Below are 24,136 nucleotides of genomic sequence, written 5' to 3' on the forward strand. Positions count from 1 at the left end.
CAAACACACAATAAAAACAACTGCTCAGCTGCTTGCCAGCCAGGGTTTTATTTTAGCTGGTGGCCGTGGCTCAGTGTTAGGCCCATCTCTTGGGTGCCCATTGGTTGGTGTTGAGAATGGTAGGAGATGACTTGATCGAGCATTGGGCAGGAGGGATCGGATTGGTTGGGCGAGAGGGGGACAACTCTAGACCCTGGTTACTCAGTGAGGCGTCTGAAGGACTGGACGTTGGGACACACCGCGCCCCAGTCCGTGGGCTTGCGGTACTCGCCCTTCTCCAGGAGATACTGACGGCCCTTGTAGTTGGGGTGCTCGTAGAAGACCCACCAGCCGCCCAGCACCTTGCAGGAGTGCACCTCGCGCCAGTGGAACTTCTCCAGCACGGAGGGGCAGTCCTCGGTGGCCTCGAACGCCTGGCCTGCCAAGTCTCCCTTCCCATACAGCTGCAGCTTGTAGGGGATACCGCTAGCCTGGAGGAGGGGGGTAAGGTGGGGGCATCAGTACAGAGGGGAGGGCAGGATAGGTCAAACGGAAGGAAGCAGGGATATAGAAAGACATCAGACATATTCTGGATCTCATTCTCAGATCTCTACAATTCAAGATGATCAACAGGATTTAAATACTGAATGTTACATCGGCTGCATGCTGGGTAAGTCTAGTCTATGTTACTGCTACATTAATACTGAATGTTACACCGGCTGCATGCTGGGTAAGTCTAGTCTATGTTACTGCTACATTAATACTGAATGTTACACCCGCTGCATGCTGGGTAAGTCTAGTCTATGTTACTGCTACATTAATACTGAATGTTACACCGGCTGCATGCTGGGTAAGTCTAGTCTATGTTACTGCTACATTAATACTGAATGTTACACCGGCTGCATGCTGGGTAAGTCTAGTCTATGTTACTGCTACATTAATACTGAATGTTACACCCGCTGCATGCTGGGTAAGTCTAGTCTATGTTACTGCTACATTAATACTGAATGTTACACCGGCTGCATGCTGGGTAAGTCTAGTCTATGTTACTGCTACATTAATACTGAATGTTACACCGGCTGCATGCTGGGTAAGTCTAGTCTATGTTGATGATGTTTCTAGAGACAATATCTCTCACATAATCACTAAATGCCTAGGTTTACCTCCTCTGTACTCACATCCCACCATACCTTTGTCTGTACATTATACCTTGAAGCTATTTTATCGCCCCCAGAAACCTGCTCCTTTTTCTCTCTATTCTGGACGTCACAGACGACCAATTCTTATAGCTTTTAGCCGTACCCTCATACTTATTCTTCTCTGCTCCTCTGGGGATGTAGAGGTGAATCCAGGCCCTGCAGTGCCTGGCTCCACTCCTACTCCCCAGGCGCTCTCTTTTGATGACTTCTGCAACCGTAATAACCTTGGTTTCATGCATGTTAACATTAGAAGCCTCCTCCCTAAGTTTGTTTTATTCACTGCTTTAGCACACTCTGCCAACCCGGATGTCCTAGCTGTGTCTGAATCTTGGCTTAGGAAGTCCACCAAAAACTCTGAAATCTTCATCCCTAACTACAACGTTTTCAGACAAGATAGAACGACCAAAGGGGGCGGTGTTGCAATCTACTGCAGAGATAGCCTGCAGAGCTCTGTCCTGCTATCCAGGTCTGTACCCAAACAATTTGAACTTCTACTTTTAAAAATCCACCTCTCCAAAAACAAGTCTCTCACCGTTGCCGCCTGCTATAGACCCCCCTCGGCCCCTAGTTGTGCTCTGGACACCATATGTGAACTGATTGCCCCCCATCTATCTTCAGAGCTCGTGCTACTAGGTGACCTAAACTGGGACATGCTTAACACCCCAGCCATCCTACAATCCAAGCTTGATGCCCTCAATCTCACACAAATTATTAATGAACCCACCAGGTACAACCCCAAAGCCGCAAACACTGGCACCCTCATAGATATCATCCTAACCAACGTGCCCTCTAAATACACCTCTGCTGTTTTCAACCAAGATCTCAGCGATCACTGCCTCATTGCCTGCACCCGTAATGGGTCAGCGGTCAAACGACCTCCACTCATCACTGTCAAACGCTCCCTGAAACATTTCAACGAGCAAGCCTTTCTAATCGACCTGGCCCTGGTATCCTGGAAGGATATTGACCTCATCCCGTCAGTAGAGGATGCCTGGTTATTTTTAAAAAATGCCTTCCTCTCCATCTTAAATAAGCATGCCCCTTTCAAGAAATTTAGAACCAGGAACAGATATAGCCCTTGGTTCTCCCCAGACCTGACTGCCCTTAACCAACACAAAAATATCCTGTGGCGTTCTGCATTAGCATCGAACTGCCCCCGCGATATGCAACTTTTTAGGGAAGTTAGAAACCAATACACACAGGCAGTTAGAAACGCCAAGGCTAGCTTTTTCAAACAGAAATTCGCTTCGTGCAACTCCAACTCTAAAAAGTTCTGGGACATTGTAAAGTCCATGGAGAATAAGAACACCTCCTCCCAACTGCCCACTGCACTGAGGATAGGAAACTCTGTCACCACCGATAAGCCCACTATAATTGAGAATTTCAATAAGCATTTTTCTACGGCTGGCCATGCTTTCCACCTAACTACCCCTACTGCATTCAACAGCACTGCACCCCCCACAGCTACTCGCCCAAGCCTCTCCCATTTCTCCTTCTCCCAAATCCATTCAGCTGATGTTCTGAAAGAGCTGCAAAATCTGGACCCCTACAAATCAGCTGGGCTTGACAATCTGGACCCTTTCTTTCTAAAATTATCTGCCGAAATTATTGCAACCCCTATTACTAGCCTGTTCAACCTCTCTTTTGTGTCGTCTGAGATTCCCATAGATTGGAAAGCAGCTGCTGTCATCCCCCTCTTCAAAGGAGGTGACACTCTTGACCCAAATTGCTACAGACCTATATCCATCCTACCCTGCCTTTCTAAGGTCTTCGAAAGCCAAGTCAACAAACAGATTACCGACCATTTCGAATCCCACCGCACCCTCTCCGTTATGCAATCTGGTTTCAGAGCTGGTCATGGGTGCACCTCAGCCACGCTCAAGGTCCTAAACGACATCGTAACCGCCATCGATAAGAAACAATACTGTGCTGCCGTATTCATTGACCTGGCCAAAGCTTTTGACTCTGTTAATCACCACATCCTCATCGGCAGACTCAGTAGCCTTGGTTTCTCAAACGATTGCGTCGCCTGGTTCACCAACTACTTCTCTGACAGAGTTCAGTGTGTCAAATCGGAGGGCCTACTGTCTGGACCTCTGGCAGTCTCTATGGGGGTACCACAGGGTTCAATTCTTGGGCCAACTCTTTTCTCTGTATACATAAATGATGTCGCTCTTGCTGCTGGTGAATCTCTGATCCACCTCTACGCAGACGACACCATTCTGTACACTTCTGGCCCTTCTTTGGACACTGTGTTAACAACCCTCCAGACGAGCTTCAATGCCATTCAGCTCTCCTTCCGTGGTCTCCAACTGCTCCTAAACACAAGTAAAACTAAATGCATGCTCTTCAACCGATCGCTGCCTGCACCTGCCCGCCTGTCCAGCATCACTTCTCTGGACGGTTCTAACTTAGAATTTGTGGACAACTACAAATACCTAGGTGTCTGGTTAGACTGTAAACTCTCCTTCCAGACTCACATCAATCATCTCCAATCCAAAGTGAAATCTCGAATTGGCTTCCTATTTCGCAACAAAGCATCCTTCACTCATGCTGCCAAACATACCCTTGTAAAACTGACCATCCTACCAATCCTCGACTTCGGCGATGTCATTTACAAAATAGCTTCCAATACCCTACTCAACAAGCTGGATGCAGTCTATCACAGTGCCATCCGTTTTGTCACCAAAGCCCCATATACTACCCACCACTGCGACCTGTACGCTCTCGTTGGCTGGCCTTCGCTTCATAATCGTCGCCAAACACATTGGCTCCAGGTCATCTACAAGACCCTGCTAGGTAAAGTCCCCCCTTATCTCCGCTCACTGGTCACCATAGCAGCACCCACCTGTAGCACGCGCTCCAGCAGGTATATCTCTCTGGTCACCCCTAAAGCCAACTCCTCCTTTGGTCGTCTCTCCTTCCAGTTCTCTGCTGCCAATGACTGGAACGAACTACAAAAATCTCTGAAACTGGAAACACATCTCCCTCACTAGCTTTAAGCACCAGCTGTCAGAGCAGCTCACAGATCACTGCACCTGTACATAGCCCATCTATAATTTAGCCCAAACTACTACCTCTTCCCCTACTGTATTTATTTATTTTATTTATTTTGCTCCTTTGCACCATATTATTTATATTTTATCTCTGAACTTTCTTCAAACTACAAATCTACCATTCCAGTGTTTTTCTTGCTATACTTTATTTACTTTGCCACCATGGCCCTTTTTTTGCTTTTACCTCCCTTATCTCACATCATTTGCTCACATTGTATATAGTCTTATTTTTTTTTGTATTTTTTTTTTTTTTTTTCTACTGCATCATTGATTGTATGTTGTTTTACTCCATGTGTAACTCTTTGTTTTTGTATGTTGTCGAACTGCTTTGCTTTATCTTGGCCAGGTCGCAATTGTAAATGAGAACTTGTTCTCAACTTGCCTACCTGGTTAAATAAAGGTGAAATAAATAAATAAATAAAAAAATGTTACTGCTACATTAATACTGAATGTTACACCCGCTGCATGCTGGGTAAGTCTAATCTAAGTTCCTGCTACATTACATTGATATTTCATAACTCCTTGTAATTATCTCTAAGACAAAAACAGCTGAAAAATACATACTGTATATTTGTGTATTTCTAGAACAGTTACACAGTATTTATGTAACTCTATCTATATAACAATATATATATAACAATATCTAAATAAGGATATCTACATTTCCCCTAGAGTCAAAAAACAGATCTACAAGTTTGATGCACACTGACTCAGGTGCGAATGGAACTCTATTCGCGGTTTAGTGCACTACTTTAGACCAGGGCCCATTGGGCACTACTTTAGACCAGGGCCCATTGGCCACTACTTTAGACCAGGGCCCATTGGGCACTACTTTAGACTAGGGGGCACAGAAAATACCTTTCTCTCTTCTACACAACTACACCACCTCTTTACCATAATGGCTCATCCACTTACAAAGTGAACCATCTTGCAGGAGCAGACGTGGTCGTTGAGGCCCATCCAGCGCTGGTAGTCAGGGTACTCTCCCCTGGTCAGTACATACTGGTAGCCGGTGTAGTTGGGCCTCTCGTACAGCACCCAGCAGCCGCTATCTACCTTGATGGAGTTGCAGCGGCTCAGGTAGGAATGGAAGTCTGTGCAGTCGCTGTCACACTCATAGCGTCGGCCCTGGTAGTTCTTGTCCTCGTAGAACACGATCTGGAGAGACAGAATACAATAGACTGTATTCTGATAACAGATTGACCTCTATTGTTGTCCCCTGGAGCTAAATCTAATGTCCATTTGGAACCATTAAAAGACTGTTATCCTAACTGGGTACTACTAGTGTTTACTACTGATCACATTGGTCACGTAGACATGTTTTGCAGTTGTTATCGCAGGTGTAGAGAAATGCTTATGTTCCTGACTCCAACAGTGCAGCAATTCCTAACAATACATGCAAATCCCACAAATACAAATAAATAATACAAATGTAATAATATTAGAACGAGCAATATCAGAGTCCGGAATATATTGTAAATATATACATTATGGCATGTTTAGACAGTATATGAATAGAAAATGTGTGTACAGCAGTAGATGACTAGAATACAGTATATGTCACGGTTGTCGTAGGAAGGAGCGGACCAAAGTGCAGCGTGTGTGTCGTTCCACATTTTATTTACACTGAAACTATACAATACATAAATAAACTGAAGGACAAAAACAACAAACCGTGACGCAGAGGTGAAACTTACACTGACTCAAAGATAATCTCCCACAAACCCAGGTGGGACAAACACCAACTTAAATATGACCTCCAATTAGAGACAACGATGACCAGCTGCCTCTAATTGGAGATCATCCCAAACAAAGCCCAACATAGAAATACAAAACTAGAACAACCCAACATAGAAATACAAAACTAGAACATAACAACATAGAAAAACTAAACTAGAAAAACCCCCTGTCACGCCCTGACCTACTCTACCATAGAAAATAACAGCTTGACTATGGTCAGGACGTGACAGTATATACATATAAAGTGGGTAAAACAGTATGTAAACATTATTAAAGTGACCAGTGTTACATTATTAAAGTGACCAATGTTTAATTATTAAAGTGACCAGTGTTCCATGTCTATGTACATAGGGCAGTAGTCTCTAAGGTGCAGGGTTGAGTATCGGGTGGTAGCCGGCTAGTAACAGTAACTAAGTTCAGGGCAGGGTACAGAGCGGAGGCTGACTAGTGGTGACTGTTTAACAATCTGATGGCTTGGAGATAGAAGCTGTTAATCAGTCTCTCAGTCCCAGCTTTGATGTACCTGTACTGTCTCCTCCTTCTGGATGGTAGCGGGGTGAACAGGCCGTGGCTCGGGTGGCTGAGGTCCTTGATGATGTTCTTGGGCTTCCTGTAACACCGGGTGCTGTAGATGTCCTGAAGGGCAGGCAGTGTGGCCCCGGTGATGTGTTGGGCTGACCGCACCACCCTCTGGAGAGCCTTTCGGTTGTGGACAGTGCAGTTGCCGTACCAGGCAGTGATACAGCCCGACAGGATGCTCTCAATTGTACATCTGTAAAAGTTTGTGAGGGTGTTAGGTGACAAGCCAAATTTCTTCAGCCTCCTGAGGTTGAAGAGGCGCTGTTGCTCCTTCTTCACCACACTGTCTGTGTGGATGGACTATTTCAGTTGTCAGTGATGTGTATGCAGAAAAACTTGAAGATTTTTACCTTCTCAACTGCGGCCCGTCGATGTGGATACGGGGCTGCTCCCTCTGCTATTTCCTGAAGTCCATGATCAGCTCCTTCGTTTTGTTGACGTTGAGGGAGAGGTTGTTTTCCTGGCACCACTCAGCCAGGGCCCTCACCTCCTCCCTGTAGGCTGTCTCATCATTGTTTGTAATCAGGTCTGCCACTGTTGTGTCATCTGCAAACTTGGTGATTGAGTTGGAGACGTGCATGGCCACGCAGTCATGGGTGAACAAGGAGTACAGGAGGGGGCTGAGCATTCACCCCTGTGGGGCCCCAGTGTTGAGGATCAGCATAGTGGAGGTGTTGTTGCCTACCTTCACCACCTGGGGATGGCCAGTCAGGAAGTCCAGGACCCAGTTGGACAGGGCGGGGTTCGGACCCAAGGCCCTGAGCTTTGTGATGCGCTTGGAGGGTACTATGGTGTTAAATGCTGAGCTGTAGTCGAGTGAACAGCATTCTTACATAGGTATTACTCTTGTCCAGATGGGATAGAGCAGTGTGCAGTGCGATGGCGATTGCATCATCTGTGGATCTGTTGGGGTGCTATGCAAATTGTAGTGGATCTAGGGTGTTGGGTAAGGTGGAGGTGATATGATCCTTAACTAGTCTCTCAAAGCACTTCATGATGACAGAAGTGAGTGCTACGGGGCGATAGTCATTTAGTTCCAGTTACCTTCACTTTCTTGGGTACAGGAACAATGGTGGACATCTTGAAGCAAGTGGGGACAGCAAACTGGGATAGGGAGAGATTGAATATGTCCGTAAACGGACGCATGACTCAACCTTCGCCTCCCGAGCACATTGGGGAGTTGCAGCGATGAGACAAGATCAAAATTGGGGAGAAAAATTGGGTAAAATACAAAAAATGCCAATAATAATAATCTATGATTGTCTGGAGTCCCTGTCACATACGTCTCGTGTCTGAGTTGGTGAATTGTGACTCCACTTTGTCTCGCCTGTTTGATTGCTTTACAGCGGGCATAGCTGGTCTGTTTGTACTCGTCCATGTTCCCAGTCACCTTGCCGTGGTTAAATGTGGTGGTTCACGCTTTCAGTTTTGCATGAATGCTGCCATCTATCCACAGTTTCTGGTTTGGATAAGTTGTAATTGTCACCGTGGGAACAACATCCTCTATACACTTCCTGATGAAACCAGTCACCGTGGGAACAACATCCTCTATGCACCTCCTGATGAACCCAGTCACCGTGGGAACAACATCCTCTATGTACCTCCTGATGAACCCAGTTACAGTGGGAACATCATCCTCAATGTACCTCCTGGTGAACCCAGTCACAGTGGGAACATCATCCTCTATGTACCTCCTGATGAACTCAGTCACAGTGGGAACAACATCCTATATGTACCTCCTGGTGAACTCAGTCACAGTGGGAACAACATCCTCTATGTACCTCCTGATGAACTCAGTCACAGTGGGAACAACGTCCTCTATGTACCTCCTGGTGAACTCAGTCACAGTGGGAACAACGTCCTCTATGCACCTCCTGGTGAACTCAGTCACAGTGGGAACAACATCCTCTATGTACCTCCTGATGAACCCAGTCACAGTGGGAACAACGTCCTCTATGTACCTCCTGGTGAACTCAGTCACAGTGGGAACAACATCCTCTATGTACCTCCTGGTGAACCCAGTCACAGTGGGAACAACATCCTCTATGTACCTCCTGATGAACTCAGTCACAGTGGGAACATCATCCTCTATGCACCTCCTGATGAACTCAGTCACAGTGGGAACATCATCCTCTATGTACCTCCTGGTGAACCCAGTCACAGTGGGAACATCATCCTATATGTACCTCCTGGTGAACTCAGTCACAGTGGGAACAACATCCTCTATGTACCTCCTGATGAACTCAGTCACAGTGGGAACAACGTCCTCTATGTACCTCCTGGTAAACTCAGTCACAGTGGGAACAACATCCTCTATGTACCTCCTGGTGAACCCAGTCACAGTGGGAACATCATCCTCTATGTACCTCCTGGTGAACCCAGTCACAGTGGGAACATCATCCTCTATGTACCTCCTGATGAACTCAGTCACAGTGGGAACAACATCCTATATGTACCTCCTGGTGAACTCAGTCACAGTGGGAACAACATCCTCTATGTACCTCCTGATGAACTCAGTCACAGTGGGAACAACATCCTCTATGTACCTCCTGATGAACTCAGTCACAGTGGGAACAACATCCTCTATGTACCTCCTGGTGAACCCAGTCACAGTGGGAACATCATCCTCTATACACTTCCTGATGAACTCAGTCACAGTGGGAACAACATCCTCTATGTACCTCCTGATGAACTCAGTCACAGTGGGAACAACATCCTCTATGTACCTCCTGATGAACTCAGTCACAGTGGGAACAACATCCTCTATGTACCTCCTGGTGAACTCAGTCACAGTGGGAACATCATCCTCTATGTACCTCCTGGTGAACTCAGTCACAGTGGGAACAACATCCTCTATGTACCTCCTGATGAACTCAGTCACAGTGGGAACAACATCCTCTATGTACCTCCTGGTGAACTCAGTCACAGTGGGAACATCATACTCTATGTACCTCCTGATGAACCCAGTCACAGTGGGAACAACATCCTCTATGCACCTCCTGGTAAACTCAGTCACAGTGGGAACATCATCCTCTATGTATCCCCTGATGAACCCAGTCACAGTGGGAACAACATCCTCTATGTACCTCCTGGTGAACTCAGTCACAGTGGGAACAACATCCTCTATGTACCTCCTGATGAACTCAGTCACAGTGGGAACAACATCCTCTATGTACCTCCTGGTGAACTCAGTCACAGTGGGAACATCATACTCTAAGTACCTCCTGATGAACCCAGTCACAGTGGGAACATCATCCTCTATGTACCTCCTGATGAACTCAGTCACAGTGGGAACATCATCCTCTATGTACCTCCTGATGAACTCAGTCACAGTGGGAACATCATCCTCTATGCACCTCCTGGTGAACTCAGTCACAGTGGGAACATCATCCTCTATGTACCTCCTGATGAACTCAGTCACAGTGGGAACATCATCCTCTATGCACCTCCTGGTGAACTCAGTCACAGTGGGAACATCATCCTCTATGTACCTCCTGATGAACTCAGTCACAGTGGGAACATCATCCTCTATGCACCTCCTGGTGAACTCAGTCACAGTGGGAACATCATCCTCTATGCACCTCCTGATGAACTCAGTCACAGTGGGAACATCATCCTCTATGTACCTCCTGATGAACTCAGTCACAGTGGGAACATCATCCTCTATGCACCTCCTGGTGAACTCAGTCACAGAGTCCGTGTATACGCCAATGTTATTCTCAGAGGCAACCCAGAATATATCCCAGTCCGCATGATCGAAAATAATCTTGAAGCATGGATTCCGATTGGTCAGACCAATGTTGAACCGTCCTTAGCTATAGTAGTTCTGGTGTTTGTATCAACAGTATCAAACAATGCTACGATCAATGACATTATCGAAGCTAACATACGGCATAGCATGAGAATAAACTCCCTGCCTACTGCCTGAAGACTATCGTCAATTCAAGAAGATTCATTTCAAATGAGCATTGACTAAGTTGACACATACTCAATGAATTAGTTATAGCAGACAGAATGCAGCAACCGCTCCCCACACTATCTGACAACATCAAAACATAGACTACTGCATCCGTCCTTCAGTTTAAAAGTCACCCTTTGAAGCAACCAAATCATAGAATCCCCTTGCAGGTATTAAGTATGTTTTAGACAATGTTTATTTTTTGCGTTCCCCTCCAAACACCGGTGTGTGTGTGTGTATGTGTGTGTGACGCCATTGTGCTCCTTCAGCTAAAGCTGTTATCCTGTCCTCCGGTCGTTCCATACTCACCCTTCCCATCTTTGACATGGTTTTAGTACTGCCCAAGTCTCCCTGTGTGAGGTGGTGATGGTTCCCATACCCACTCCCCCACTCCCTTTTATAGCCGCCGGGCTGGGCCTTTGTTTTATCAAACCGCTACAAATGCTTTGTCATGAAAATGAGATCCAAAAATTGAGTCAGTGATTCGAATGCTGTTCATGTCATTTCCAGAAAAGACAAGTGGGGATTATATGGCATAAAGGACTGAACTGACTGAACACGCGGGGGGGGGCACTGTGAACAGCCCCCCCCCCCCCCATGAACAGCCCCCCCCCAACTAAGGTAAACACACAAACAGATACACACACATACCAATATGATAAAGATCAAGACACTCACTAACCGACAGACACACACACACCAAATCACTTTTCACACAGCTGGTTTTTAATAAACACTCACCACAGGAGGTTGGTGGCACCATAATTGGGGAGGACGGGTTCGTGATAATGACTGGAGCGGCATCAGTGGAATGGTATCAAATACATCAACACATGGTTTCCATGTGTTGATTCCATTCCATTGACTCCATTCCGGCCATTATTATGAGCCGTCCTCCCCTCAGCAGCCTCCTGTGACACACACATTAATAACAATATCAGTGCCACAGCCAAGACCTCTGCCAAAATGTGAGATCTCAGATGAGTTGGATTATTGCGTTCCAGGGCATTGAGAGAACAGAACTGCTGAGTCAACTCCCTCTGTTCTCTATCAAAATACCAACATAATCAATAGCTGCACCGTTTCATCCAATGATCAAGCTGGAAAGCAGCTGTCATTCAAGTCAATGACCAATCATTACAGCATTAGGCTACTGCTAGGTTGTGACAGAGCCGTGGTACCCGCCCAATGAGGGGAGGGTTCACATGGCCTCTATGGGCCTGTTTGCTTGTGTGTGGAATGGATGCAATACAACACTACAATACAACACTACAATACAACATTACAATACAATAAGACATATCAATACAATACTACAATACAATAATATAATGCTACAATACAATACTACAATACAATAAGACAATATAATATAATACGATAATACAATACAATAATACAACACAATAACACAAGACAATAATACAAGACAATAATACAATCAATGAATACATCAATACATCAATGATATAGTACAATAATACAATCAAATAATACAATAATACAACACAATAATACAAAACAATAATACAATACAAAAATACAATACAATTCAATAATACAATACAAAAATACAATTCAATGGTACAACAATACAACACAATACAATAATACAACACATTACAATAATGCAATACTATACAATACACTACATGACAATAATACAAGACAATAATACAATGAAATAGTACAATACTACAATACAATACTACAAGACAACAATACAAAAATACAATACAATAATACAAGAATGCAATATTACACAATAATACAATAAAGTAATATAATACAGTAATACAATAAAATAATACAATAATACAATAATATAAGTAAGGTGGGATAATCAACGAGTGGTTATGCATAATGCAAAATAATACAACTCTGTGGAAGGTCAGTTCCACTCAGCTAGCGCGTCACACACCGTAATGTATTCATTCCTTTCCGGAGAATGCATGGAGCCCCGAGTTGATTATCCCTTTCATACCTTGAATATAATTTATCACATTTTCCGCTAGAAATGTGTTCATTTTCCGCTAGAAATGTGTTCATTTGTTGGTAGAAATGTGTTCAGTATCCACTAAAGTAGCTAGCAAGTTTACTAGAGTGCTACAATAGTTGCCGTGGTAACCAAACAAACAGACTAGTTCAGCTAACCAAACCATCAGTCCTAGCTTGCCATTATGAAAAACGAATTCAACAATGCCAATAATGCTTTCAATTCGACTTTTGCTTTCAAAAGCACCTCAAACATAGAACATGTAAGAATGAACTAAAGCCATTGAATTATACCATGCAAATATACCATGCCTTATAGGGAAATAATGCACACTCTAGAATGCCCTTCAAGCCAATCAGAAACAAGTATTCAACAATGCCATGGTATAATTCTTTGTATTTGCCAGAGAGTTGAGAAGCACCAGAGAGCTGATACTGTAACTACTGCATGGACACCTCTCTATCAGTCTGGTGAATTCTGGTTCTAAACTGATTGACTTCCTGTCTCTGACCTGGTGAGACTGACAGAGGCACATTCATCTAGCTATTGAAATAGGCAGTAGTCTTGCAGTAAACACATTTTTGTGGCTGGTGTGTATATGGGTAGCCTCACTGTTCAATGTTGGAATCTTTGTCCAATTCTCTACTTTAAATAAACTGTCTTGCCACTGTCTATCAGCGACACCTGTCGGTCACCCTGCACCTCCAGCAGCTGCCACAAGGGGGCAGCATCTCCACAGTATAAAGCCTCCTATCATGTGTTTACATTTACATTTACATTTAAGTCATTTAGCAGACGCTCTTATCCAGAGCGACTTCACTAAATGTATCAGTTGAAAAGGAAATTAGGTAATTTTTCCATTCTGGTCTCCATGGTTTCTGTTGGTTGATAGAGTCCACATCAGTCATGGTCTCCATGGCGATGAGGTGGCAAGCCAGCACACTTTGCTAACAAACTTACTTAACCCCTGGGAGAGTGGCTGACATTGCTATTGTCTTTCTAAGTTCACAAATAAGTTGGTCTCCAATAACCACCATTTATTTGTATTATTCTATGGCCTAATGAATTGGTTTGGCATTGGCAGTACTAAGTATGGTGTTGGATAGTGGAGACAGAGGTGTTGTGAAACAGACCCAGAGGAGTGTCTTGTTTGGGTTTATTCAGTCAGTTTCATGCAATTGCACTACATTTTCATGCAATTAGTTCAGTTTCAAATGTAAAAATGTCAATATTTACAGTTACAGGCAAGGAGAGAAAGATTGTTTGCCTTGAGTTCTGGTGGAAGCCATCTTTGAGGGGGCCCTAAATCACCCCACCCCATACACACACACAAACACACGCAAACTTGTGCACGTATATACACACAGACTTGTCTCTCCTGGATCAGGGTTAATAACTGTGTGGTTAGCTGTCAGAGGCACTTAGTGTGAAGCTGGGCAGGCAGAGAGGGCTAACACACACACACACACACACACACACACACACACACACACACACACACACACACACACACACACACACACACACACACACACACACACACACACACACACACACACACACACACACACACACACACAGGCTCTCTGGCTGTTAAGGAGCCCTGGCTCTGCACAGAGAGGAGGATGGGATGAATGAAAGAGAGAAAGGAAGGCAGGCAGGATAAAGGGTAGATGTTCCAACAGTAAGAGAGGTTAAGTGTGACGTTGTCCCTTACAGGTGAGATCTGCTGAGACATAATGAGACTGGACAACTTCCTTCATCCACAAGTTCACACACACTGTCTGGAAAGAGGGCGCTCCCCCACAACCAACTCTATCAGATATATGGACTCAACTACCTCCATAACATGCTGCCATAGCCGCAGGAAGTCTTTTTTGGGGAGGGAGGGGGGAGAGGGGTCTGCTACTTTTGTGAAAAAAAATTCAACTAAATGTATTTGAGTGTTAACCAGCATTTGTAACTTGAGTCTGACAATTATCTGTACAAAACAGTTAGTAATACTTGTGGAATATAAAAATACTTGCTTGACATACAGTATGTTTTCTAGTTTCTTGAAAAACAACCTATTTCTGTGTGTAAACTGAAATGGTCTATTCATTCCCTTCACATTTTAGTAAACTCTCTAATCCAGAGCAATTTACAGTAGGGAATGCATACATGTTCATACTGGTCCCCCATGGGAATTGAACCCACAACCCTAGCATCGCAAGCACTATCCTGTACCAACTGAGCCACACCATCACACACTGTCATCACAAACCAATTGAACTCTCAATGTACTCAATTACTGTATTGGACCATTGTTGCTCATCATGGTAATAGAAAGTCTGCAGGTATTAACCTAGATGACCAGCGTATGTACAGTACAGTCATGTACATACATTACGTGGTTTGGAAGGATGGTCAATTAATACTGCACAAAAAGTGGTTGTTTTCCATGTTGTTTGATCAAGAAAAATATTTAATTTGATGTGTGTTTTGTGTCTTTGTCCATAACGTTGCACCTTTTGATGTAACTGTTTGAGTACAGGGTTTAGTTATTTCTGGATTTCATTAGAATGACATCACAGAGAAAGGGACAGGGCAACAATTCCAACTATTGAATCTTGCAAGATACTGTTCTTAATTATACAACTACCTTTATTGCCAAAGTGGAGATGCTGTAAAAAACATTTGCCCACGGTACAGACGTCTATATCGGGCCGCTAATACTGGTAAGGGCCCAGTATACTACTTTTGTGGACAAATATTTTTTTAAATATATACTGCTCAAAAAAATAAAGGGAACACTTAAACAACACAATGTAACTCCAATTCAATCACACTTCTGTGAAATCAAACTGTCCACTTAGGAAGCAACACTGATGGACAATAAATTTCACATGCTGTTGTGCAAATGGAATAGACAACAGGTGGAGATTATAGGCAATTAGCAAGACACCCCCAATAAAGGAGTGGTTCTGCAGGTGGGGACCACAGACCACTTCTCAGTTCCTATGCTTCCTGGCTGATGTTTTGGTCTCTTTTGAATGCTGGCGGTGCTTTCACTCTAGTGGTAGCATGAGACGGAGTCTACAACCCACACAAGTGGCTCAGGTAGTGCAGCTCATCCAGGATGGCACATCAATGCGAGCTGTGGCAAGAAGGTTTCCTGTGTCTGTCAGCGTAGTGTCCAGAGCATGGAGGCGCTACCAGGAGACAGGCCAGTACATCAGGAGATGTGGAGGAGGCCGTAGGAGGGCAACAACCCAGCAGCAGGACCGCTACCTCCGCCTTTGTGCAAGGAGGAGCAGGAGAAGCACTGCCAGAGCCCTGCAAAATGACCTCCAGCAGGCCACAAATGTGCATGTGTCTGCTCAAATGGTCAGAAACAGACTCCATGAGGGTGGTATGACGGCCCGACGTCCACAGGTGGGGGTTGTGCTTACAGCCCAACACCGTGCAGGACGTTTGGCATTTGCCAGAGAACACCAGGATTGGCAAATTCGCCACTGGCGCCCTGTGCTCTTCACAGATGAAAGCAGGTTCACACTGAGCACATGTGACAGACGTGACAGAGTCTGGAGACGCCGTGGAGAACGTTCTGCTGCCTGCAACATCCTCCAGCATGACCGGTTTGGCGGTGGGTCAGTCATGGTGTGGGGTGGCATTTCTTTGGGGGGCCGCACAGCCCTCCATGTGCTCGCCAGAGGTAGCCTGACTGCCATTAGGTACCGAGATGAGATCCTCAGACCCCTTGTGAGACCATATGCTGGTGCGGTTGGCCCTGGGTTCCTCCTAATGCAAGACAATGCTAGACCTCATGTGGCTGGAGTGTGTCAGCATTTCCTGCAAGAGGAAGGCATTGATGCTATGGACTGGCCCGCCCGTTCCCCAGACCTGAATCCAATTGAGCACATCTGGGACATCATGTCTCGCTCCATCCACCAACGTCACGTTGCACCACAGACTGTCCAGGAGTTGGCGGATGCTTTAGTCCAGGTCTGGGAGGAGATCCCTCAGGAGACCACCCGCCACCTCATCAGGAGCATGCCCAGGCATTGTAGGGAGGTCATACAGGCACATGGAGGCCACACACACTACTGAGCCTCATTTTCACTTGTTTTAAGGACATTACATCAAAGTTGGATCAGCCTGTAGTGTGGTTTTCCACTTTAATTTTGAGTGTGACTCCAAATCCAGACCTCCATGGGTTGATAAATTGGATTTCCATTGATTATTTTTGTGTGATTTTGTTGTCAGCACATTCAACTATGTAAAGAAAAAAGTATTTAATAAGATTATTTCATTCATTCAGATCTAGGATGTGTTATTTTAGTGTTCCCTTTATTTTTTTGAGCAGTGTATATACACAACCATTCAAAAGTTTGGGGTCACTTAGAAATGTCATTGTTTTTTAAAGAAAAGCACATTTTCTGTCCATTAAAATAACATCAAATTGATCAGAAATACAGTGTAGACATTGTTAATGTTGTAAATGACTATTGTAGCGGGAAACGGCAGATGTTTTATGGAATATCTACATAGGTGTACAGAGGCCCATTATCAGCAACCATCACTCCTGTGTTCCAATAGCACGTTGTGTTAGCTAATCCAAGTTTATAATTTTAAAAGGTTATTGATCATTAGAAAACCTTTTGCAATTATGTTAGCACAGCTGAAAACTGTTGCTCTGATTAAAGAAGCAATAAAACTGGCCTTCTTTAGACTAGTTGAGTATCTGGAGCATCAGCATTTGTGGGTTTGATTACAGGCTCAAAATGGCCAGAAACAATGAATGAGAAATGAAGGCTATTCCATGAGAGAAATTGCCAAGAAACTGAAGATCTCATACAACGCTGTGTACTACTCCCTTCACAGAACAGCGCAAACTGGCTCTAACCAGAATAGAAAGAGGAGTGGGAGGCCCCGATGCACAACTGAGCAAGAGGACAAGTACATTAGAGTGTCTAGTTTGAGAAACAGACGCCTCAGAAGTCCTCAACTGGCAGCATCATTAAATAGTACCCGCAAAACACCAGTCTCAACATCAACAGTGAAGAGGCGACTCCGGGATGCTGGTCTTCTAGGCCATATCTCAGACTGGCCAATAAAAATGTAAGATTAAGATGGGCAAAAGAACACAGACACTGGACAGAGGAACTCTGCCTAGAAGGCTAGTATCCCAGATATTCCATAAAAAATCTGCCATTTGCAGCTACAATAGTCATTTACAGCATTAGCAATGTCTACACTGTATTTCTGATCAATTTGATGTTATTTCAATGGACAAAAAATGTTATTTTCTTTCAAAAACAAGGACATTTCTAAGTGAGTCCTAACTTTTGAACGGTATTGTATGTATATATATATACAGTACCAGTCAAAAGTTTGGACACACCTAATCATTCAAGGGTTTTTCTTTATTTTTACTATTTTCTACATTGTAGAATAATAGTGGAGACATCAAAACTATGAAATAACACACATGGAATCATGTAGTAACCAAAAAAGTGTTAAACATTCTTCAAAGTAGCCACACTTTTCCTTAATGACAGCTTTGCACACTCTCGGCATTCTCTCAACCAGCTTCCCCTGGAATGCTTTCCCAACAGTCTTGAAGGAATTCCCACATATGCTGAGCACTTGTTGGCTGCTTTTCCTTCACTCTGTGATCCAACTCATCCCAAACCATCTCAATTGGGTTAAAGTCAGGTGATTGTGGAGGCCAGGTCATGTGATGCAGCACTCCATCACTCTCCTTCTGGTCAAATAGCCCTTACACAGCCTGGACGTGTGTTGGGTCATTATCCTGTTGAAAAACAAATTATAGTCCCACTAAGCGCAAACCAGATGGGATGGCGTATCGCTGCAGAATGCTGTGGTAGCCATGCTGGTTAAGTGTGCCTTGAATTCTAAATAAATCACAACAGTGTCACCAGCAAACCACCCCCACACCGTCACACCTCCTCCTCCATGCTTCACAGTGGGGACCACACATGTAGAGATCATCCGTTCACCTACTCTCACAAAGACATGGCAGTTGGAACCAAAAATCTCAAATTTGGACTCATCAGACCAAAGGACAGATTTCCACCGGTCTAATGTCCATTGCTCGTGTTTCTTGGTCCAAGCAAGTCTATTCTTCTTCTTGGGGTCCTTTAGTAGTGGTTTCATTGCAGCAATTCGACCATGAAGGCCTGATTCACACAGTCTCCTCTGAACAGTTGATGTTGAGATGTATCTGTTACTTGAACTCTGTGATATATTTGGGCTGCAATTTCTCAGGCTGGTAACTCTAATGAACTTATCCTCTGCACCAGAGGAAACTGTGGCAGTCCTCATTAGAGCCAGTTTCATCATTGCACTTGATGGTTTTTGCGACTGCACCTGAAATAAAACGTTCAAAGTTCTTGAAATGTTCCAGATTGACTGACATTCATGTCTTAAAGTAATGATGGACTGTCATTTCTCTTTGCTTATTTGAGCTGTTCTTGCTATAATATAGACTTGTTTTTTTACCAATTAGGGCTATCATCTGGATACCACCCCTACCTTGTCACAAGACAACTGATTGGCTCAAACGCATTAAGAAGGAAATAAATTCCACAAATTAACTTTTAATGAGGCACACCTGTTTATTGAAATGCATTCCAGGTGACTACCTCATGAAGCTGGTTGAGAGAATGCCAAGAACGTGCAAAGCTGTCATCAAGGCAAAGGGTGGCTACTTTGAAGAATCTAAAACATAAAATATATTTGGATTTGTTTTACACTTTTTTGGTTACTACATAATTCCATATGTGTTATTTCCTAGTTTTGATGTTTTCACTATTATTCTACAAAGAAGAAAATAGTAAAAATAAAGAAAAACCCTTGAATGAGTAGGTGGGTCCAAACTTCTGACTGGTACTGTATACTTCCCGCGGCTATGCATGTGTCCATTGGGGTCAATATGGTGGGGCTCCATATGTTGGGGCTCCATATGGTGGGGCTCCATATGTTTGGGCTCCATAATGTGGCACTCCATATGCTGGTGCTCCATATCGTTGGGCTCTATATGGTTGGGCTCCATAATGTGGCGCTCCATATGCTGGAGCTCCATATTGTGGGGCTCCATATGTTGGGGCTCCATATGGTTGGGCTCCATATGCTGGCGCTCCATATGCTGTTGCACCTTCTAGTTGTCTGCAGTGCAGAGCAGAAATCCTGGTAGTGAGTCTCCAAACAAACGTGAGGTTTGGGATCAAAGTCCAGCTCATCCCTGGAGCACAGATAAGATGAATGTGACTGTAGCCCAGCTATGTTTACCATGCCGTAACTAACATGATTATAGCTCTGGATCAAACGCTACAATTCACAGTCTGATTGTTTTCACATTGGCCTAGCCTCTTATTCACAGACATCGAACGGGACCATCCCATTCAAATAATTTATCTCTAAGTATTTTTAATTTCCGACAGACAGACAGGTAGCAGACAGACATACAGTCAGGTGACAGACAGACAGGCAGGCAGACAGACAGAGACAGGATGGAAGATACAGTATATTGTAGACAGACAGACAGACAGACAGACAGACAGACAGACAGACAGACAGACAGACAGACAGACAGACAAGACAGACAGACAGACAGACAGACAGACAGACAGACAGACAGACAGACAGACAGACAGACAGACAGACAGACAGGATGGTAGATACAGTATATTGTAGACAGACAGACAGGATGGTAGATACAGTATATTGTAGACAGACAGACAGACAGGATGGTAGATACAGTATATTGTAGACAGACAGACAGACAGACAGACAGACAGACAGACAGACAGACAGACAGACAGACAGACAGACAGACAGACAGACAGACAGACAGACAGACAGACAGACAGACAGACAGACAGACAGACAGACAGACAGGATGGTAGATACAGTATATTGCAGACAGACAGACAGACAGACAGACAGACAGACAGACAGACAGACAGACAGACAGACAGACAGACAGACAGACAGACAGACAGACAGACAGACAGACAGACAGACAGACAGACAGACAGACAGACAGACAGGATGGTAGATACAGGATATTGTAGACAGACAGACAGACAGGATGGTAGATACAGTATATTGTAGACAGACAGACAGACATGATGGTAGATACAGTATATTGTAGACAGACAGACAGACAGACAGACAGACAGACAGACAGACAGACAGACAGACAGACAGACAGACAGACAGACAGACAGACAGACAGACAGACAGACAGACAGACAGGATGGTAGATACAGGATATTGTAGACAGACAGACAGACAGGATGGTAGATACAGTATATTGTAGACAGACAGACAGACATGATGGTAGATACAGTATATTGTAGACAGACAGACAGACAGACAGACAGACAGACAGACAGACAGACAGACAGACAGACAGACAGACAGACAGACAGACAGACAGACAGACAGACAGACAGACAGACAGACAGACAGACAGACAGACAGGATGGTAGATACAGGATATTGTAGACAGACAGACAGACAGGATGGTAGATACAGTATATTGTAGACAGACAGACAGACATGATGGTAGATACAGAATATTGTAGACAGATGATAAAAGCCACTCCATGAGCCTCTCAGTCAGACCTTTATGCCACAAAATAACCACCATCAGCTGTTTCCCTATTATTTAGACATTTGGTCATGTGTAAAGCTACCAGTGGCAGTCATGGAATACGTTACAGTAATGTGACCATGTGATAAATGAAATGAAGACAAAGGGGAGGGGAAAGAGAAGCTGTAGTGAGTTTTGGTCTTGGAGTCTGTAGATGACATTATTTTAGTGCCTAAGAAATGAAAACTGGCCTCAGTTACTGCCTATGTTGACTTAACCATCGAGACCCTTCAGATCAAGTGGCAAAGCAAGGTCTTTAGCCCAATTAGCGTCTGTCTGACCCGTGTGCTGCCTTCAATGTGTTTTGCATTAGCTAAGAGGCTACATGAGCTCCCCTCCCTTTGACCCAACAGTAGAGGACCTATGTGGTAATGTTATGACTCTTCAAGGTCCCCAGAAGGTGTGTCATGCCAGACAGGCACATCATACATGCTATCACAACAAGTCATTTAACCTACTACTCTGGTTATCTCCTTGTATTATCTGATTGTTACATGATTTACTATTTACCAGGTAGATCAATCAACCGAAATGTTAGTCTTTTAATTACTATTTAATGTGTGTGTGTGTGTGTGTGTGTGTGTGTGTGTGTGTGTGGTGTGTGTGTGTGTGTGTGTGTGTGTGTGTGTGTGTGTGTGTGTGTGTGTGTGTGTGTGTGTGTGTGTGTGTGTGTGTGTGTGTGAGCGAGCATACTTTCCCTTCGAAACTGTATGTGTATTGCCCAATGTCTTGAGGCTTAGGGTTGTGCCTGCAGAAATGTAATATGTTGGAACAAAATTCCTGTGGTGAAAATAACTCTTCGGATTCCTCACCTTTTTCCTTGTCTGATGAGGAGCCTTTGAAACCCCATGGCACGTGATCTTATCATTGCAATTGTCTCGTATCACCACGAAAATGCATGAAATATAATGTGATGAATGTGGTGGTTTTTCAGATTTTTCATTTATGCCTTTGTAGCAGATTCGGTCAAATCCTGAAACAATTTCATAATTTATTCCTATGAATGTTTGTCGACTATAATCCCCATTTTTTAAAATAATTGCATTCAATTTCGTTCTGCGACTATGCAATTAAAATGATGCCAATGTATTCAAATCGAACACCAAGTAATTGTGTAGCATATAATTCCAACTTTAATTTCCCTGACGGCCTTTGAACAATATTTTATTCGTCTGGAAAAACAATTGCTGTTGTTTTATGTTAGGTTTCATCTTCCTTTTCTTCTTCATAGTATCAGGATAGCCATTATTCTTATTCCTCCGATTGCTGGTGTTGCTAATAGCCTAACATACAATTGCAGTTATTGCAGTAAAGTCGTTCAGTAAGTACAGACAATAATGTGCCCTCTGACATTATGTGCTAGTCTGGGTACCAGTCTTCTGAGCTAACATTCCACTCCCTGCCACAAGACAAATGACAGGAGAGAGAGGCAAGGAGTGGAATGTAATAAATAGCTGAACAGAGACAGCAAACAGGCTAATTATGTACCAACGGTCATTGTTAACTCACATTCATTGGAAAGATGCCGTTTTCCAGAGTTAAATTATATATATATATATATATATATATATATTTAAATATCTTAACAATGAAATAACGAAATAGGCCTGACAAATAGGCAAAAATAAAATCGGAATTAAAATAACAAATGCTGTCGGCTCATGCGTCAAGATGCGACTAATTATAAATAAAGAATAGTTTTGGTTATATCACTAACCTACAGTTGTGAATATAGTTTAGACTAATGTTTTAAGTCAATAAAATAATTTACATTTGGTTATTAGATTACTTTAGACTATTTGTCTAATAAATCACACCATTCCCTTATTGGCAATTGTGTGAAAATGTATATTTGTCCTATTGAGACATTCTGGAATCGAAAAAGTATCAGTAACAACGCTACAATTAACGAAATGTAAGCTACACATTAGTTATAGTCTACGGAATGTCCTTCATTCCGTAGACTATAACTAATGTGTAGCTTACATTTCCAACTATAGAAATCAAGATACCAGTTAGTTTAAACTACACAGAAATCAAACGAGGCGAAATTATGTAAATTAATTACTTTATAGTTGATTGTTGAAGGTAAGAGAATAGTTCTGAATAATGATGGTTTGTGAAGACCTGTAAAAAGCAAAGTTGAGGCTTTTTGTTGACTGTATAAAATGTCCGTAGGGTTGCGCTGTTTTCATGTCATATGAATGGCACTCACAAATGCTACCACTATTTCGGGGCCCACTGTCTCTCTTGAATATTCATTCTACTAATACAAGTGTCAACATAGCCAATAAAAAGCATCGTCAACTAGGTTGGTTGGTGGCCGACTTACTTGTGGCGATGGACTGTCAAATTTCAGTCTGCAAGTTGTAATTATCTAACTCAGGTGAGAAACAAAGCTCCATTTTGTAATTCTTTAAACATTGTATTACATACAATTTCGACGACCTGGTGCAGCTTGTCTAAAAACCTGTTGCACGTACTGTAGACCTATAACTACTGAACGGCTAGACTGTAACTTATTGCTGCATGTTTGGTATTTTGACTGACATGTTAACTTGGGTGTTTTATTGATATGCAATTTTGTTGACTACAAAACGTGTTATGCCCTTGACAAAAAGTTGAATATTTCATAACAACGTGAACAACATTATAATGAAATATTATTTAAACGTATAAATCAAATGAAAATAATGTATATCATGTACTCACAGGAAATATAGTCCAGTAGGCCTAGTTACAGCAAGCCTGTGGCCACGACCAATTTACTACAGTCATTTAACATGCCGCCAACACAGTGGGAATGTTCGTTTGTACAGACGTTATGTACGCCGATGCCTAACACCTTATATATAGACTATCTAGGTATCAGTTGTAAGCCTATAAACGTGTTGGCAATCAGAACGCTGTTTTTATAGTCGAGAAACAAAATATTTTTAACACATGGCGTTTATGTAGGCCCTGGGT

The 24,136-nt window shown here is 43.4% G+C and overlaps 1 protein-coding gene across 1 annotated transcript; it reads right to left on the reverse strand.

Annotated features, from left to right (window-relative positions):
* Window positions 1-84: 84 nt before the first annotated feature.
* On the reverse strand, window positions 85-10,894 carry LOC106595694 (gamma-crystallin S-like). Its single transcript, XM_082963040.1, has 3 exons — window positions 10,821-10,894; window positions 5,150-5,392; window positions 85-470 (listed from the first exon to the last, which is right to left on the reverse strand). The coding sequence occupies exons 1-3, from the start codon at window positions 10,836-10,838 to the stop codon at window positions 198-200; spliced, it is 534 nt and encodes a 177-aa protein (XP_082819166.1). The 5' UTR covers window positions 10,839-10,894; the 3' UTR covers window positions 85-197.
* Between the last annotated feature and the right edge of the window lie 13,242 nt (window positions 10,895-24,136).

This window comes from Salmo salar, chromosome 16 (genome assembly GCF_965601325.2).
Source record: "Salmo salar chromosome 16, fSalSal1, whole genome shotgun sequence".
Taxonomy (NCBI): Eukaryota; Metazoa; Chordata; class Actinopteri; order Salmoniformes; family Salmonidae; genus Salmo; species Salmo salar.